Source organism: Spea bombifrons, chromosome 7 (assembly GCF_027358695.1).
Source record: "Spea bombifrons isolate aSpeBom1 chromosome 7, aSpeBom1.2.pri, whole genome shotgun sequence".
NCBI classification, from domain to species: Eukaryota; Metazoa; Chordata; class Amphibia; order Anura; family Pelobatidae; genus Spea; species Spea bombifrons.
Genome location: NC_071093.1, coordinates 37,999,589 through 38,017,908, shown reverse-complemented (window position 1 = coordinate 38,017,908; position 18,320 = coordinate 37,999,589). Strand labels below are relative to the sequence as shown.

Below are 18,320 nucleotides of genomic sequence, written 5' to 3'. Positions count from 1 at the left end.
AAGAGGTTTTTTCTGATAGTTCTTACCGTGAACATCGATGACCGTGAGTGCTCCCAGTGTGGCTCTTGCACCACCTGACAATTTCCCTCTAACCAGTTCAACTATTTCGCCGATTTGCTTATTACTTTTAGTCAAGAAAGACTGAAGGAAATAAAGAAAAATATGGTTAAGTACTGTATGTTACATTTAGTAGATTGGAAATATTGGAAAATAAATAGGATTATTATCCCACTAAATCAATAATTCAGCAGTTTAGTATAATCTTTCAACATTTTTATTCCCTCGAGGTTCCTAAAAACTGAGAAATATACAACCATTGCAATAAACAGTGATTCCACTTTGATGGGCACTCCAGAATGGAAACTGTTAAAATTAGCACTAAACAATGCATGGTATGAACTAAGCACCGGTTTATATTGAAGAAAGCCTTTGTTAAAATGATTTTTTCAGAACGTATATAATAATTTTAGTGTTTAGGTGATAAAGTGATTCTGATGTATGAATTTTACACTGAGAGACATTTGACTTACAGGTAACGTCCCTTGCACTATTGCTTCAGATACTTCTTGGGTCCAGTAAATAGAAGAGACACAGATGGCCACTTGGCCCGGCCACTGCAAGACCCACTGCTTACGAGGGACCTGAAAAACAAGCAGAGAAAACACACTATGTTCTTAAGGAAGACCTTGACATGAAAAAAGCAACCCCAAACATGAACATGCATCCACAAGTAACTACAGTTCTGTGAATAAATACTGGCGACTAAAATTCAGGTTTCATGTTGAATAAAATATATCACATCATTTTGCAGAAGAATTATTGTTTGAGAACACACAACTTATTTTTGAGACGGTAGGGTCGCCATACTATTTAGAAAACGTGCCTTACCTCCACATATCCTTGTATCCCATCGTAAATGACTTGTCTCATGCTAGATAACATATTTTCTTCTACTTGCAAAAGCCACTTTTCAACCATGCCCTTTAGTTAAAGAAACAAAAAAATATTTAGCTTTTACCGTTAAAACAAGTGGGGATGATTTAGTGTTAACTTAAATCAATGGAGCCCTGAAAGAAAACTTCATTTTGAAAGATATAAGGAGCGCCAGTCAGCATTCATGTTTACAGACACATTAAGAGGCTGTATCCAGTTTTAGAAATGTGTAAATAGAAGCTTGTACTGGCTTTTATGGCCACTTTCCTAAAAATGAAATTCAATTAAAATTACTGAATGTGCCTAAATTCTATTACAGAGGATGCCCAAGGCATGTTTTGAAGTTTTTTCATAGCCCATAGATATGTCAGAAATCTCTTCAATGTTTAAGGCTTGAGAGCTTATGTCACATTACACAAAAGTGATATGACCTCTGTTCTGCTGAGATCCCACAGAGGTGAAGCTGCTGATCCATCTAAATTTCCATGGATCCACAGATTGTATCTTAGCTAAGAAGGTTCTCCTCCTTTGAAGCCCACTATCATGATTGCATTCTGGCCAGGGTACATTAGTCGCTAGGTCTGAGTTTCATTAAAAACTATGACTTCATCTACCATCTACATCTACAGGATGGTCTCCAAGTCTTTCATGAAGTTCCAAGCTACAGTATGTTGGCCTTCAGAATCCAGGCCATCAAAGTCACATACCGTATATCTCTTTTCTTTCCATACTCTTCCAACTATCCTGAGGTCAATGAGTTACAATGTGATTGTTTTGGATGACATCTGGTGTCTTCATTAACACAACATACATGTAATTTTCACCTACATCAGCATAAACTTTACATAAACATATATAATTACTTTTGCTTTGGCTGGGAAGATTTTCTGTGTTAAAGGGACAGTCTCCATTTCTGAGCTGACCATTCCGGTAATTTCCATATCTTCGGTGAACTCCAGTTTGGCTATTCCTTCAAAGCATTTTTTTAAGTGTGGCTGCACCCTCAATGGATCCTTGGTTTCTGATAAGATTTCTAGGAGTTCGTCATTTGAAAGGAAAAAAAACCTTTTCAAGGAAAGAAATTGATCTGCGTTAATGATGATTAGTGGGACTAATATCAACACTTAGATACATTTTGAAAATTTAAAGTCATGAGAGTGAAAGCGTACACGTTATTCTAAGGGATGCCTTCATCAGCTTCAAATCTTTTCTTAACACAATTACATAGAAAGCGTCAATTTGGTTTTCACTCCACAGTTTATCAAACTGCCATCCATGTCAAATACTACTACCTTCTGGCTATTGGCCATATTGACCAAGGCAAAACTGAAGCACCTCTTGTGCTAAGTGTTACATTTAGAGCAGTTTGGGGAAAGCACCCTTTACTTTAGTGATTGTTTTGATTATTTAGCGCAGGTCACTCTCCCACAATTCTTTCTCCCTTATCAACAGAGTTTAATTCTGTCTGTGCCAATATGCACGCCAGCCTACTTTTCTAACATTTTCGTCAGGACTATAGGGTGAAGGCTATGTGTGTTTCACCGAGAAGACTCAGGTGGGACAATTGGCATGATCATTTAATATTCCAAATAGATCTGAGGTACAGGGCTGAGCTGTGACTCTCATGACCATCTGCCAACACTTTTTAATCATGGGAGTTGTATTTTGTCACCAGCTGAAAAGCTACCAATCACAGAGCTATACGCCACTGTCAACACTTATTCATTTTTCCATTTGTCTTATAGTTTACAATATATATATATATATATATATATATATATATATATATATATATATATATATATATATATATATATATATATGTATGTTATGGTGGGTAAAGGTGATGGAAAACCCTTCCACTAAAATTTAGGGGTATGCAGAAGCATTATTAAACACTCATCTACAGACATCAGACAAGCCAGTTCCCTCTTCCCAAGTTTTGGAAAAAGGTGATAATTGTTCACCTTATTTGCATGTGCCTACCCAGAATCCATTGTGGTTGTGGCAGCACCATGAGATTTCTGAGGGAACAACAAGCCTTCTGGCTTGTCTGGTGTCTGTAGATGAGCCTTGTGTATGCGTTCCATTTAATAGTAAATGAAAACAGTTTCTTACTTTGTTTCCTTGTTATACAATCTTAGACAGCTAATTTAAATACCCTGAAGCAGGCCTGGTATAAAAGCATTTACCTATTAACACAAGATGCATATTAACTATCCGGTGTAGCGATGGAGGTATGTGGCGGACGTGATGTGCTTGCAAAGGGCTTTAGTCATTTGCAATGCAGTAAACATATTACGCAACAGCACAGCGAGGGTATATCTGAATGTATTTTGGCTCAAGAATAGAATTTAGTCTGCTGCATGAGAGCAATAATGGGTTTGTGTTACACGTGGGAAATCTTTATTGCTTGTATTATACTAGTGAGTCTCATATTTTTATTAAAAAGAATGATAGGAGAAGAGGGAGATGCATCTGGGATATATTTGTGAGTCCAGTAGTTTGTGGGAGTTTAAGAATGTTAAATCTCTCGTCTTCCTCACTTCACTAAGCAGTATATAACGTATGGCGAGCTCAAGATGTTCAAATGTTATAACCCTTCCAGGTTACTATGAGACAGCTTTACATATTTTAGGAATCAGACTGAATTTAAATTTGCCCTAAAGAGTGGATTGTGATATTGGATATTGAAGTCTCAGTGTATATATTTCAGTAGTATTTTTTAAATCAGGTTGTTTTATTTATTTATTTCTGCAACCAGTGGTAAGGGGTCGTGCGAGTGAGCCTATTGGTTGCTTGCACGGCCCTTTAACCTAAGGATTTCTGCTCCTGTTATCTAATGCAGCATCGCAGGGGTTAACAGGAGCGGAAATCCGTAGGTTCGCTGTCAGGATTTAAAAAGGCCGTGCGAGTGAGCCTATTGGTCACCTGCAGGGCCTTCCTCTGGCATCAACCAATTGGTTGATGCCAGAAGAGGTCCCTGCAGACGACCAATAGGCTCACTCGCACTGCCTTGTAACCCCTGACGGCGAGCCTGCGGATTTCCGTTTCCGTCAACTCCTGCGATGCTGTGAAGATAAGGTAGGCTAGATGGGGAAGGGACCGGGGAGATTAGTAGACGATCACAAAGATTCTTCGTGTGTGAGTCTTCGTCTTCGCCTACGTTTTACCGCGGCTCTCTTCTCTTCTTCGTGTCTTCGGAACGAACACGAAAACGCACTCTTCATGTTCGTTTTCATGTTGCCCGAAGATGAATGCACAAGTCTAATCATTAGCACCTTTTTAGTATAAAAGGCTACAAAATCCCTGACTTTGTGTCAATAATAAGTCACAGTTATCAATAATACCTTGATAAGTATCTGTGGATCCCAGTGATCTTAGCCATACCATTGTGGCTGGCATAAAATAGCTGTGATAAAAGAATAATTTACAAAGTATAGTTTTTAGAAATGTTATTCCCAAATCAATGTGTACTCTGAAATGAACCTCATTAATAGAAAGTTCTATATCCTTTCTCTATTTTAGTAATTTATTCTGATGAAAATGCATAAACACTTAAACAATTAAGTAATGATACAAGCAGGATTTAGACAAAGGGTATATTTATTTATTTACTGCAGGTTAAGGAAGGGGGCACAGTGAACTAGCACATGAGGATTTATTTTTTAACAGAACGTACCTTGGAAAGAATAATCTTTTCTTCTCTAAGTATGAATTCAGACCTTTCTGAATTTCTTCCAAGAGGATATTGGATTCCTGAAGTCTCTCTAACATGTTGTCCTGCTTTGTTGCAACAAGCACTCTGTTATCCTTTACCTAATGAAATGAATATTTGTTGGTAGGTGCAAAATCCATTATATACTAGTAATTACACATTCTGTCCTAAGCACAATTCTTTGCGTTTGTGAACTGATGTCCTGCTACCTTGGCCATCAGGAGATAAATGACTTAGTAATTAGTTTGGCAAATTGGCTTTCAAGGACAGCTAAACTCAAAGCCCTTTTGAGAAAGATAATGTGCAGCAATTTAACAGCCGCAAAGGGCTGGAGCACTTCTGAGGAACATTTGGACAATCAGTCAAAAGAGTCTTTTTCTATGGCAGTTCATCCAGATGTAGCACTTTGTCTCACAATCACCCCAGGTATGTCATGACTTATTTTTATGACATTATTTTTAGCATGTATTATTAGAACTGCATTTTCGTTGTTCAAACGGAATACCAAATAAACGAATATGGTGGCGGATAAACGGACACGAAGATGCACAACAAGAATAATCTCTGTTTCTATGTACTTGGCTAGCTAGGCTATTAGTTAAGACAAAATCCCTAAATATCTCCCCCATACAGGTCACTGCCTCTACCCTATCTTAAGTCTTCCATAGTAACGAAGGGGTTAATATGGGAATCCACATTATATTAAAAAATATAATAAACATACCATTTAATGCTGCATGATTGATTAATGCCAAATATTTTAAAAATATGTTCCATCAGACTTAGGAGCTACATTAATTTGTGACAACGAAATCAGTGTTAATACTGTAGTCATGGTGGTATAGATGTGGAACCAATATTCCAAATTTCCATGAACTGGAACTAAAAGCTACAAAAAGTAATTTGCTCTAGCATGGAATATTATTTTGCTATTCTCCACATACCTGATGCCTTGTTAAAATGAAAGAAAAAAAATAATTTATTTTGGTGATATTTACAAAGCTGAATGAAATAATGCTGAAAGCAGGAGGCTGCAGCAAGGAACAGCAGGAAATTAGGAGTGCACAAGAAAATAGCTTCCCCCAGTCTTTTGTGAAAAACAGCATGATGATCTTATGGCTGTTTCTGCTAGATTTGACACATACATTTGTATATGAAAAAGGGGCTTTCATGTAGGAGTTGTCACCGGCTATTCACAACAGGTGAGGAGTGTTAGAGTGGCACCAACACTGGGTTAAACTAGCCTATGAACACTCCATGAGGATATCCATAAGTATGATGTCCTATTCAGCAGGGGGTGCACGTTATTCAAGGGAGGAAGCATTAGAAGAGTTCATTGCAGCTGCTGGCTATGGTAGATGTTGAGAGGCTCCTAAGGTAGTACTAGGGCAGCTGCCGCTTCTTCCCAGTTTTCAAGACACTGTAGCAGACTACCCAAAAGGAAGCTCCAGCTGAAATGCTGAAACTCTCTGTGCTACCTGCAGTTATGTCTGTGATAGCATTTGGCTTTCAGACTGTACACTAGTGACTAAGATTATTTATTCCTCTAATGAGCTAAACAATCAGCATTTCAGCTCCAACGTTCACTCATTGAAATTAGCGCTCCTTGCAACAAATGTTATTATTCCTAAATTACTTTTAAGATTTGCCAAATTATCTTTGGTTTTATGGACTCGCTGCTGGGGAATACATCTGCTCTGAAAAATAATCAATTCCTTTATTACAATTTAAGGCGTGCATGGTTCACAGTGACAATTAATAGTAAATTACTATTTAGAAAACAAATTAATGTGTTTATATATACAATCCCTTGAAAAGAAACCAATGGTGAAGGCACTATGCCCCATCTGTCCCACGCAATTCTTGCATGTTATTAGTGTCACTCACCCGCCAGTCCGCCACCATAGCCGGCCTCCTCTGGTACATCGTCGGGGACAGCCTTCTGTGAGTTATCTGTGCCATACTAAAAATGGCCATGGGCAAGCACACTCTACTGATAGCAAGTCCTATAACAAGCCACAGAGCCATCATTAGATGGTCATACCTGTGCCAATCATAGTGTATTCCAGTTCTAGAAGCTTTCCTGTGTTGGATTATTCTCGTTGCGATCCCGGCTTGACCTCAACTACTCTATTCTCTGGCTTCCCGACTCTTCTAACCTCTGGTTTCCTGACTACAGATTATCCTGGTTATCCTGCCTCTGTTCCCTAGGAGTTTGTCCCCTTTCCTTGAAAGATTATCACAAGTCCTACAGTCCCAAAAAGCTCAACGTGAGGGTGGACTGGTTGGAGGGTGAAGAACTCTTCTGGGATGGACGGGCTCTCTCTCTTGGGACACAGTGTCCTACCCTGCACTATTGTTCTGGTATGCTAAGCGTGACAATTAGACCTGGTTTACCACCTGTGAACTACCATCACAATGTGGGATAAAACCTTAAATGATTATCACATATCGATAAAGCAATTACCATTCTTATTACTTACTGCTTCTGCCATTATGTCCTTCCAGTAACTGTCCACAATGCCAAATTTCCTCCCCTCCTCTGGCATTTGTGCGATAATATCTTCAGAACTAAATATGGGCTCTAGGTAAAGCCAGGTGGCTTGACATTTTAACCACGAGTCCAAAATGTCCTGTATCAGAACCAGTGTCTGCTCCCATTCCTACAAGAGTAGTAGAGAACACATTTTATAGCTTTAAAAAAACATTTGTCATGCATGGACTTGTACAGGCCATCCTTCTTTGCCGTCCCTAATGTAGAATATTAGATTTTTTTACAAAATGACAAAAAAACAAGATACACACATTTCCTATGCAAACACCAAAAGACAATCACCATTCCAATTTGTCTTAGTTATATAACTATACAATTATCTGCAGGTTTCTTTCAGCTAAACAGATTAACAGTATATTTGTATATTGTCAAGATATAAATGAAGGAATTAAGATCTCCTGCCTAATTAAATCAATTCCGCTGCAGGTTGTAATTGATGAGACCATTACTGATGCAATTGCTACTTACCCTAGCTTCAGCTTCTATCGGCTTAATAAAAGGAGAACCACACATTGTTTGTGTTTTAATAATATGGTCATCAAGAAGCAACTGGATATCATCGATAGATGACAAGATATTCGTGTTCTGCAGAGAAATAAAAGAAACATTAAAGGTAGAGAGATACATTGGCAGTTTCCGGGGAATATGATCCATAAATGGTTTTGTTATCTAGCAATATGTTAGCGATTAAATTAATTTATCAAAGCTACCTGTGCCTTGTGTTTGTTTTTTCCATCAGCGTAATTGTGTTTGAGATATTTTGTTTACATGAACGTTCTATTTTACTTCAAGGAAATAGAGAAAGTTCTTTTAATAGGAAAGTTCACCTTGCATCACCCTGGGATTTTTTTCCATTGTTTTTTTTATTTTTAAATATTTGACCTGTTTTTCTTTTTTTATTTATTTTGTTTTCCATTGGGTGAAGGTGAAGATTATAAAGAGTATCAGTATAAAGGTGAGATAAGACCCTTTTTTTCTACAGGTTGTGTCCTTTGCTCACTGTCCCAGCAGACTCCCCTAGCGCCAAGGTTCAAGATTTAACCTTGTCAGTGCCCGCCAATTATAATGGCATGCTAGCCTACTGAACTGGCTAACACTTCATCATTAAAAGTCTTGTTTTCTGCTGGGCTGGAACTTCGAAGGAAAAAAAAATGAGAAAAAAGGAAGATGTTTCCCCTGATTGTAAACATTACTAAATGCAGAAATTATGGGTCACCTTCTATGTTCTTTAAACCCTAAGGCATTGTGTGATATAAAAATAATTTATGTCCACTCCCTCTCCTTTTTTGTTGGTTTGTACTTTCAGTCCAGCTAATAAAAATTCCCAATCAAAGAACATGGATCAAGAGTATTATCCATTAGCGAGAGCGTATAAACCAACAAAATTGTGCTACCGTAATGACCTTTCTCCATTAGCCGTATTATTAAGCCAACACAGAATCGCAATGTAAGACAATAATCAACGTCTGAAAGCCACGGTTCAATAGCTCTTGGTTGCAGATTAGCAGATAATCGCCCATTAGTTATAAATTCAAAAATGCGCAACAATCAATAAATATTTTCGTGTTGACATGTAGAAGTATAGATGGTTAAAATAAATCCGCTGTATCCATTAACACATCGTAAAACCATAATGAAAACATTTTTTCTTTGCTGCAATTTAAAAAAAAAAATAAGTAAAAAAAAGATACACAAAAGAGACTAAAAAGAAGTGGTTGCACCACAATAAAAAAGATTCAGTACAGATACTACAGCCAAAACACAATTCTCCAATACCTTAAATAATAACTAACTTTTAAGTTGCCTACAATTGAAGGTTTTTTTTTCTAGCAAATCCTTTACCAGAATGAACACTAAAACTAAATGCAGCAGCATTATTATTATTAAATGCAGCTGAATCCCCAAGCCTTTTTACCATGCATTATTTTCACCACTTAACACATACGTTTCATGTGGCTCAAAAGCAGGTGCCGATAGGTTATTGCCATAGAAACTGGAAAAAAAAACTCCCAAAAACTTTCTGTTGTTTTTTTTATGTAAAAAATACTAAGACAAGCCTGCCAAAGCTCATTTGCTTAATATATTAGAGAGATAAATTGATGTTTCCGCATCTTTTTAAAACCATCAATATTAATATAACCATTATCATGTAGATGATCACCGGCACATCTCCTTGACCCTTTCACTAATCAAAATAGAGCTAAACCCTCTCTCATTGACATTCAGAGAACTGTCAAAAGAAGGACTTGGCACGGCTCTGCTTATCTCTTTCCGACAAGACTACTATTTGAGAAATTACTGTTTCTCTGTGAACTGAAGGAAAAATAAAAGCCATAATATGTTCACTGATCAATAGATTTTATTTGTAGGGAGTTAGTTTGTTGAACGGCATTTCGGTGTATAAAGATTAAATTAAGGTTAAAGTAGGAATTATGAAATCAGCTATGAATTACGGCTGCGTCACGACTTGCTGTGTATCATGGCTTGGCTATCTTTGTGAAGAAGTTGATGGTCTTTTTAAAGAAATAGTTTGTTATTTGTCTTGCTAAGTGACTGTTGATAACATTAACCTTTCCATGCTAAATGAGGCTCTTATTGTGTTATTACACACAGAGCCATTATTCTGAATCTACTAACGAATTTTCTGTAAGACCTTTCAAGCTAATTGCATTTTGAATGCATTGATCCTTCCTGCGCGATTATTTTTCGCTCCCAACATGTTGTAAATGATAAAGAAGTAACATTTTATAAGCTTCTGTTACAAACACTGGTATGGTGGTATCATTTGTTACATTTTCTCAGTAGTGCTTCGCAAGGCTCCACATTAGTGGAAAAAAGTTAATTTCTGCTGGATACATACGGAATCTCGGTATTTGACGAAGGTGAAAATCATGTTGGCCCATTCAGCTTTCATCTTCTCTAAGGCCTTCTCCAGAGAATACTCTTTACTTGCTGAGGCACCAATTTGCTCCAGTCTACAATAAACACATTGTTTCAGCTTATTTTAGAATTTGCTAAATCGCATCAATAGTGTTGTTCTTTAACATTGGTATAATATTTTTTTCCCTTCGACGTACTAATATAACAAAGGATCACATCAAGGAAATATAATACAGTGGAATTTATTGTCAAATGAGGTTGCATGGTCTCATAACCAGTTGTGAACAGAAAGGACATTTAATATGGACGCTGCCCTAAGCCTGACCTGGGGCGCCAACACCTGTCGCTGCCTTGTGCTGCTAGAGGTATATTCACTAAAGGTAGAGTTGACGGGAGAGTTTGCCGCAGATGTGTGGTTATAACTCCCTCAACATTACACCGGGCAAGTCAGGCTCAGCAGAAGCTTGCTGGGGTTGGACCTTCATAATTAATAATGAAGTGAAGGAGCTGAAACATAACTCTCTTGTCAACTCTCCATTTAGTGAATACAACTCTTTGTGTAGGGAAGAGAGACGTAGTTGAAGGGAACTATACTAAGGAGGTCAAGAGCCTCTGAAGTGTAAAGGAGTCATTTAGAAGATCCAACCATCCCACTGGGCAGAGGCGTACGGATCAACAAACAAGGAATGATTTGCCTCTATTAAGGCCCTCTTGGGCTGGAATCCACTGCTGTGTCTGTCAGAAACCTTACTAAAAGTTTAGATTGCATTGGCATGGGAAACAAATTCCAGTGCACCTTCTTCCAACCCAATCAAAGATGTATTTTACAAACACTCCTTGATTCAAAATAACTTGTTGCATTTCATACTGTGAATAGTTCTGATAACATATTGCTCAGCACAAACCTGTGATAGGAAAATGCGTGCTATAAGAAAAAAGAAATTGTTTGAGGAAATTGAATGTGTTTAGAGATGTTTGGTTAATCATATCTCCGTGGTTTTTCTGATTACAGGTAGGAACTGATGTATTTGTTCCTAAGAAAATCTACATATCTGATGTTAGCAACCGATTTATTTGGAAATATGAGAAAACAAACAAGGTTTAGCAGAGCTATTTTATTTGATTTGGTGCCTGGAATGTTTTAATGGATATATCATCATCTCAGTATAATAGAACTCGGCGAACTAAACGTACGAGGTGCTGGAGTTCTACGGCATCCATAGTCCCTGAAAGATTAAGCTACTACATTTGTGTACCAAACAGAACAAGTTTGAGCATTTTTTTCCAGCAAGTTTACCAGTTTACACACATTTTTTTACACCTGCTTAAAATATTTGCACAGTACTGTATAATACAGAAGAATACGATACTAAATACTAAAAGAAACACGTAGGAGAAAATAATAACTTACTTATCAATAAATTTTGTCAAGCCGTACTCCAACATGCTAATCAGAGAAGTGTCTGGCTGCGGAGTGATATCAAAACCAACAACTGCGCTGATCTACCAAAAAAATAAAAAAGACAAGTGTTATTACTTTAATAATAGATAGATATCACATTAGTTACACAGTAAACTAATATTAAATAGTGTAAAGAATGTATTCCTTAAATAATTCTCTGAAACATGATTTTTTTAATATAATAAGCTAGGTAAAAAAATGCTCACTAAAACACTTAAAAGTAAAATAACATCAAAATAAAAAGTATGTTGAAGCAGCTCCCAATCCTACTAAGTCAGTATTTGAGGCAAGGGGGTGATGGGAAATTTAGTCCTAAACAATTGGAGGGTCAACCTTTCAATGGCATTATGATAAAGATTGTAAAACTGAATATGATTTACCAGTTCACCAGCAAAGGGGCTGCCAACACCCATAAAGCAGTGTTTTGGGAAAGGGTTTAGGTAACACGGCTGATCCTGTACTAGGGGTAGATTCACTAGAGGCAGGTATGTTCTCCCTTTCTGACTGATAATTTGGAGTCATCGCATCACCTGTTCCCAGTGTCGGCTCTTCATTCCACGGTTGCAGATCACAGAAATGATTGGAAGGTGCACTTTAAACTTATCAATTTTGAATTTCACGTTCTCTGCTACCCTTTTTGGTCCTGGTAAATCGCCAAGGCTCTTGGACAGCTTGTACATTGTCCTCCACATGTTCCCAGTTTCCTCTGTGATGTCTTCTGCATTTAAATCCTGGAACGCACCTGTTTTAGTGACAGGAGCAGTAAGAGGGCGCATGAGAAAATTGCTGTTTTTCAAAACTGCATGTTTTTTATGCCTTATTCCAGGTATTGTCTATTCTTTAAAGAGCATGTACAATTTTACAAGACTGTTTTATATAAATGCCGGCGCAGCAAATTCTTCAAATCTGAATATAAAGTGCTCATTTACAAAGATCATGGCAAACTTCGGAAAGCTGACCTTGCAAGTGTCTTTTTTTCATACAGCTTTCAATAATGCTTTTACATTATTTCCTGTGCTTTTCAGAAAAATACAAATTTACTTTTTAACACACCAGAACATTATACATTTTTAGCACTAAATACCCTAAACCTATCTGATGTCGCTATTAAGCTTTCCACAAGATTAGAAATTTCCAGTTTGCAGCAAATTCTAACATTGATATGTATCAGGGAAGCCATAATCCAGCAATAACATCTATAATTTACATTAATGTTATTTTTATTTAATGTTCTATTTTTATTTATTCAGGTTTATAAAAGCGCCATGCTTTCACGCACATTTGTGGCTGCTGCAAGGGCACATTTTCGTATAACTGTAAGCATAGAGACATTTATTAACATGGTTGGCTCTGATCTATATGGTACATACATATATCACAATATTTCAAACGGCCAAAGAGGACCACTTTATTTTGGAGGCTTCTGTTAGAGGCATGATCAGGGGGTCTGGATTTTTATGGGACTCTCTGACCGATTGAGAACTGTTTATGTAGTTTAGTTGGGTGTTTAGAAGAATAATGTATTTTAGTATAATATATATATATATATATATATATATATACACGTGCATATTATCGTGACTTTTAGGGCTGTATATTACAGTGGTACACTCATATGCAGCAAACATTCTAGCTCCTAGAATAGAGGGGCATTAAAGATGGAGACAGGGTTTTGGGTTTCCATGGAGGTCTGCCCCTTCTAGAGAGGTTGAGGTGCCATGAGGGATCCTGGTTCCTTATCATGAAAACCATGAAATCTTGTAAAGTAAGCGCCGTTGTTTATTTCTGTTGTAGATCTGATCCTTTGTTCAGTCGGTGTATGAAACCTTCATATTTACCATTAAGCTACCCAAAAGAGTGCAACGGCAGATTCTAATATTAGCATCATTTGGTTCTTGTTTTCATTATGTGAAAAGCTATTAAACATGTACTGTGTAGTGAAGTAATTAATCTTTGTCAAGGAAGCTCACTGCGTGACTTGATGTAATGCCGTACGACTGTCTGGACAAGGGTAGCTGCACAAATAATTCTTCCTTGGCAAGTGTGAATATTTACACATATTTATCATTTTTGCGCCATAAAAACATGTTGTCAAGTAATTATTATGTAAATTCCTCATTAATTGTTTATTTGCCCAGTATTTAATGGAAAGCAGATGCCTGTTTCTGTTTTGGTTAATCCTCTTCTGCCCTTGAATTTTTTTTTTGTTGCGTATCAGTGGGTGTGCAGCGATGTCACCCGGGACAGATAGCTGCTTAACAGACTTGCCTACAGAGCATCCAGCCTTGGAAGCATCTCAAACGTTAGTTCTTTTATATCACTAAAGATATATATATACAAGGGCAGCCCAGACATAAAATGCAAGGCAAATGTCCTCTGCATGAGAGCCAACAGGCCCAGACATACACTTTGGCCTCCATAAGTCTTATCAGCACATTCTGGTTACTATCTCTCTAGGCACAAGAGAGATCCCCAAAGCACAAAACCATACCATACAAAAAAAGGTTCAAACGTAACTCACCAAGGAAGGAGTCGCTTAATAGCTTGTCCTATGGTGCATGTCAAGCCTTTTTTGTATGAGGATGCACCTTAGGACCGGCTATTAAGTGTCTCTCTGTGTCTCTGAGTATTTGGTATGTCACCCATTGGGGATCTCTTGGGGCCCACCACAAGTAGAAAGGCTAGGCCAGATATGGACCTCCATGCTCTCCTGCACATAGAGGGATACCGCCTGCATTCCACCTGTTTCCTTGTACAGAAGAACTGGATTGCCCTTGGGGTTTATTTTTTCCTCTTTATTGGCACAAGAGAGCTAAAATTTAAGATGCTTTGTTGATGAGTGAATCTTAAACCTTTTTTGTATGGTATTACTAAAACCTCTCTGATTTCGAATACCTCCCCCAGCAGATCTTCATGACATCTTCTGTTTGAGGTGGACACGGCTCATCTAGCCCATACACATATTTTTGGTTCTTATTTTAAATCTGCCATTTCAGAGACCAAATTATGTCTAGTAGAATGAGAAGTTTTAAGGTTGGGGTTAAGGTTGGGGTCATTGTAGGCAAGCCAAATGGTTCTTATCTGCCATTAACTAACAATTTTACATAAGACAATGGTCATATTAAAGCTTCATCTATTAAATAATGCAGACATCCTATGTAGCACACATACTTTTGTTAACTCTAGAATTCAGTGACGTTAGATGCATCTAAAAGTTGATTAGATCGGTGATCAAGTATATTCACAGAACTAAGTCCTATTAGGCTGCTCTGTGTGAAAGCGGCCTGGGCATTGAAAACCAATACTTACTGTTCATCCATTCCTCGGATTTACAATGGAAATTGTAAGCAGTTATCCAGAGTTGCTCAAAGGGAAGCTTATTTATCATTGTATCTTGCAACAAAGGGAATTGACTTTTCTCCCATTCGAGCAGCTCCTCTTCCTTATTGATGGCCTGTACAAAACCATAATGCATTTATTATAAAGACAAATAGGATGCTTCCCTCCAGCTAATATTCCCTTTTCATCGTAGGCGTATTATATAAAAATCATATTATACATGCAAAATGAATACAATTTCTCCGCACAGTAATTCACTCTTCAAAACACGAATAATATCAGTTTTAAAGTGAAGCTGACACTGTTGTGAAATGCTGTGACAGCCATGTTTGATATATATTTATTTTCAGCTTTGTAATGAAAAGAAAACTAGATATACATAATATGTTTAGTAAAAATCAGTGTCAAACACATATAAACATGATTTCCACACAAAAGCACCCAACTAGTTAGAGTAAAACAGGGATGTTGTAGGAACCTTGTCATGAAGCGTTTACTTAAATGTGCCTTCTTTGTCTAAAATGTATGCTGTTGGAATTTTTGTTGTTCTTCTTTGGATTGACATTTTGCCCCCCTTGCAAATGCGCGGAGGAATTCTCGCCTCTATATCTATCTCACCAGCTCCTAGCGATGCAAGGTAAATTTTGCAAGTTGAAACTTCCGACTCACATTTGCAATTCATGGGTTAATGGATCTGCTGGTTGATTGCTTTTTTTTTTTTTACTTGCATTCACTCAACTCTCCTCCAGGCGAATGTGTATGAGTTGTATATGAATTTTAATCCCTTCGGTATCAAAGGTTTTTTAGTACCCTGCGCACCATGCCTTTTTTGCTATTTTTGTGAGTTTAATTAAGATTTCCCTTTTTCCGTGTTTGATGTACCCATACAAAGTGACATATTTTGTTTCAGAAAAATAGGGCTTTAATTTGGAAAAAGAATTGCGAGAGGTAGTATGTAAAAAATGAAAATTTTATAAAATCTATTTTTTTGCAACTTTGCTTGAAGGTGTCACTGATGAGCAATGACCTGTCAATGACCTGTTGGTCTTTCCTGTCCTCCAGTGACCTTCTGGTGGACACCAGATCTCACCAACAGAATGCCAGCGCTCACACCGAGCGCCATTAGCGCCATTAAAGATAATTGGTCAGCAGGAAGCCATCAATGCTGGCTTCTGTTGACAGACGGGGGTTTAGGCTGTAAAAAGACAGCCTGATCTCCCAAGTAGCAGCAGGGAGATGTCTCTTCCACTGCAACAAGTCAGGAAGTACTGGTACGTCCTAATGAGCATTTAGGCACAGCTTTTTCAAGATATACAGGACAACATCGTTTCCATGCAGCATAAAATAAGCTGCGTATCAATCTGATGTTACGCTAATCAATTTAGTTCCGTTTACTAACCTCAAATTCTGCCAGGGCTGTATTTAAGTTTTTGTCCAACTCATTAAGTTTTTCAACATTGTTCTTCATCTCGTCCACGGTGGCTGTCTCACGTTTCTTAAATGCTTCAACTTCTGTGCTGTAGCCTTTGAGGACTTTGTCAAATTCCGAACGCCTGCCATTACAACAGACGATGCATTACCATATTAGTGGATACATTTTTTATTTCAATGCACAATTGCTAGCAATAATTGATTTTCTTTATCTTTTTGTTCCTCTTTGTTAACATTATAATTAGGTTTAATTCTACAACCATGTGCGTATGCTTATGGGAACAGGAACGCTCACACAAAGATGCCATGTGACCTCTTGGTTCTAGAAGAAAGTATTTTCAAAGCTCATTGGTAATAATAAGCCAACAACGCATCAATCATTTTGCTATTCGCCATCAAAAGCTGGCTCCACAGCAGAGACAGAGGGCAATTCTATAAGTCAGCTACCAAGTTGCTTAATGAATGGTTTAGCTGCTCTTTAGAGAAATAATGTTTTCCTTCATGCTCCAATGGCTTCTGTATATCTCAAGCAGGCAACCCCAACAGCACTTGGACTGTTAAATAGTTTTGACTCTTAAAAAATAAATTAAACCGAAATGTCAAATGCAATATCTCCAATAGCAATTTATTAGTCTGCCATACAGTGTATCCTCACTTGTGCCATTACTGTCAGGAAACTGGGTCCAAACGGACGACTGTAATGACCCAGCGCGCCCAAAGATGGAGTTCAGGAGTTCGGCATGCAGACTCCACTCCGCGAACCCCCGACATGTGTAAGTGCCTGCGGCCATATGTCAGGAAACTGGGCGTGCTGGGTCATTACAGTCCTCCGTATGGACCCAGTTTCCTGACAAATCCCCGTTGATTATTATTATAGTCCTTCCTACAAGGGTAGTCCAGAACTGAAATGTGAATACCATTTGGTACCATGCACAAAGGAATCAGTCTTGGTTTGACTGTTCTTAATTTCGTTTTCCGTGCGGTATATAAAGTTTGGAATCTGTGTTTGGGGCTCTGGTAATTGTAACTTTAATTTTGGAAATACATAGTGATAATACCATCTTGTGTAACAGAATCAGGCCCATGGAAATAACAAGAATTAAGTTAAGGATAATTCTTGGAGTGGCTTGGGCATGGGCCTGCTATTTAACAGATTTGGACTAAACTTCTCATCACTTTCAAGCAACCAATGCTAGGCGATATTGTGGTCTATCAATGGGAGTAGTCAAATAGGTTAATGGACCTGAGGTTGGATGAAAGACCACATCCAGGGAAAATTCATCAGAAAAGATGTCTGAGAATCTTAGATAATCTTAGATAACATAGAAAGCGTAATTTCTCTGTGACCCTGGTATAACATTTTAATTAAAACATCTTTAGTATCATGTTTCCGAACCCCACAATGTCAGTAAACCTACCTTTTCCTTAAGTCATCCTCAGCCTGGTCTCTTCTAGTCATAAGGCGGTTGTTGTTGACCTGAAATACTGTCTCTATTTGTTCCGGCCAATGAAAAACTGTACTGTTCAGCTTCAGATCATCATCTGTAAACAGAAATGGGTATTTTAGTTCCTAGGATTGATCAGATTTGGAAGATTCGGTGTGTTGTCTGGGTTCTTTTCTGAACAATCTAATTTACTTGGTCCTTCTCCACCTACATATTCAGTGGTTGCTGGAGGTCTAGTCCGCAGGGTTCAGATAGTGGCTGCAGGCAGTGATATGTGTATATAAATGTGTGTACATATACCTATACATATGCAGTATGTTTCAAATAGATTACATATTTGGAAGAATAGAGTCCAAATACATATTCTATAATTCTAATGTTACACTTTTCTATCAGGAGTTATTTCATAATCGTGTAAACTATTTATGATTACACTAATAAACATGTAGTCTTTAGGACTGGAAGTTAATGTTCCAATATGGAATTACTTTTCCTTTTTTCACAATACTCTTATGTCTCATTTTTTCCCACCGCACTACAAAGGAGATTTGCACTTTC

General features: G+C 37.7%; 1 protein-coding gene across 1 annotated transcript in view; it reads right to left on the bottom strand.

Annotated features, from left to right (window-relative positions):
• The window catches only part of DNAH3 (dynein axonemal heavy chain 3), a 104,838-nt gene that overhangs the window by 47,439 nt on the left and 39,079 nt on the right, over nucleotides 1–18,320 (bottom strand). The window contains exons 16-28 of the mRNA XM_053471658.1: nucleotides 17,736–17,859; nucleotides 16,286–16,439; nucleotides 14,857–15,001; nucleotides 12,078–12,289; nucleotides 11,497–11,588; nucleotides 10,066–10,180; nucleotides 7,674–7,790; nucleotides 7,135–7,314; nucleotides 4,616–4,752; nucleotides 1,797–1,998; nucleotides 889–981; nucleotides 531–641; nucleotides 27–141 (exon numbers count right to left, since the gene is read on the bottom strand). Coding sequence (XP_053327633.1) covers nucleotides 27–141; nucleotides 531–641; nucleotides 889–981; nucleotides 1,797–1,998; nucleotides 4,616–4,752; nucleotides 7,135–7,314; nucleotides 7,674–7,790; nucleotides 10,066–10,180; nucleotides 11,497–11,588; nucleotides 12,078–12,289; nucleotides 14,857–15,001; nucleotides 16,286–16,439; nucleotides 17,736–17,859 — 1,797 coding nt within the window. The remainder of the gene's footprint in view (nucleotides 1–26; nucleotides 142–530; nucleotides 642–888; nucleotides 982–1,796; nucleotides 1,999–4,615; nucleotides 4,753–7,134; nucleotides 7,315–7,673; nucleotides 7,791–10,065; nucleotides 10,181–11,496; nucleotides 11,589–12,077; nucleotides 12,290–14,856; nucleotides 15,002–16,285; nucleotides 16,440–17,735; nucleotides 17,860–18,320) is intronic.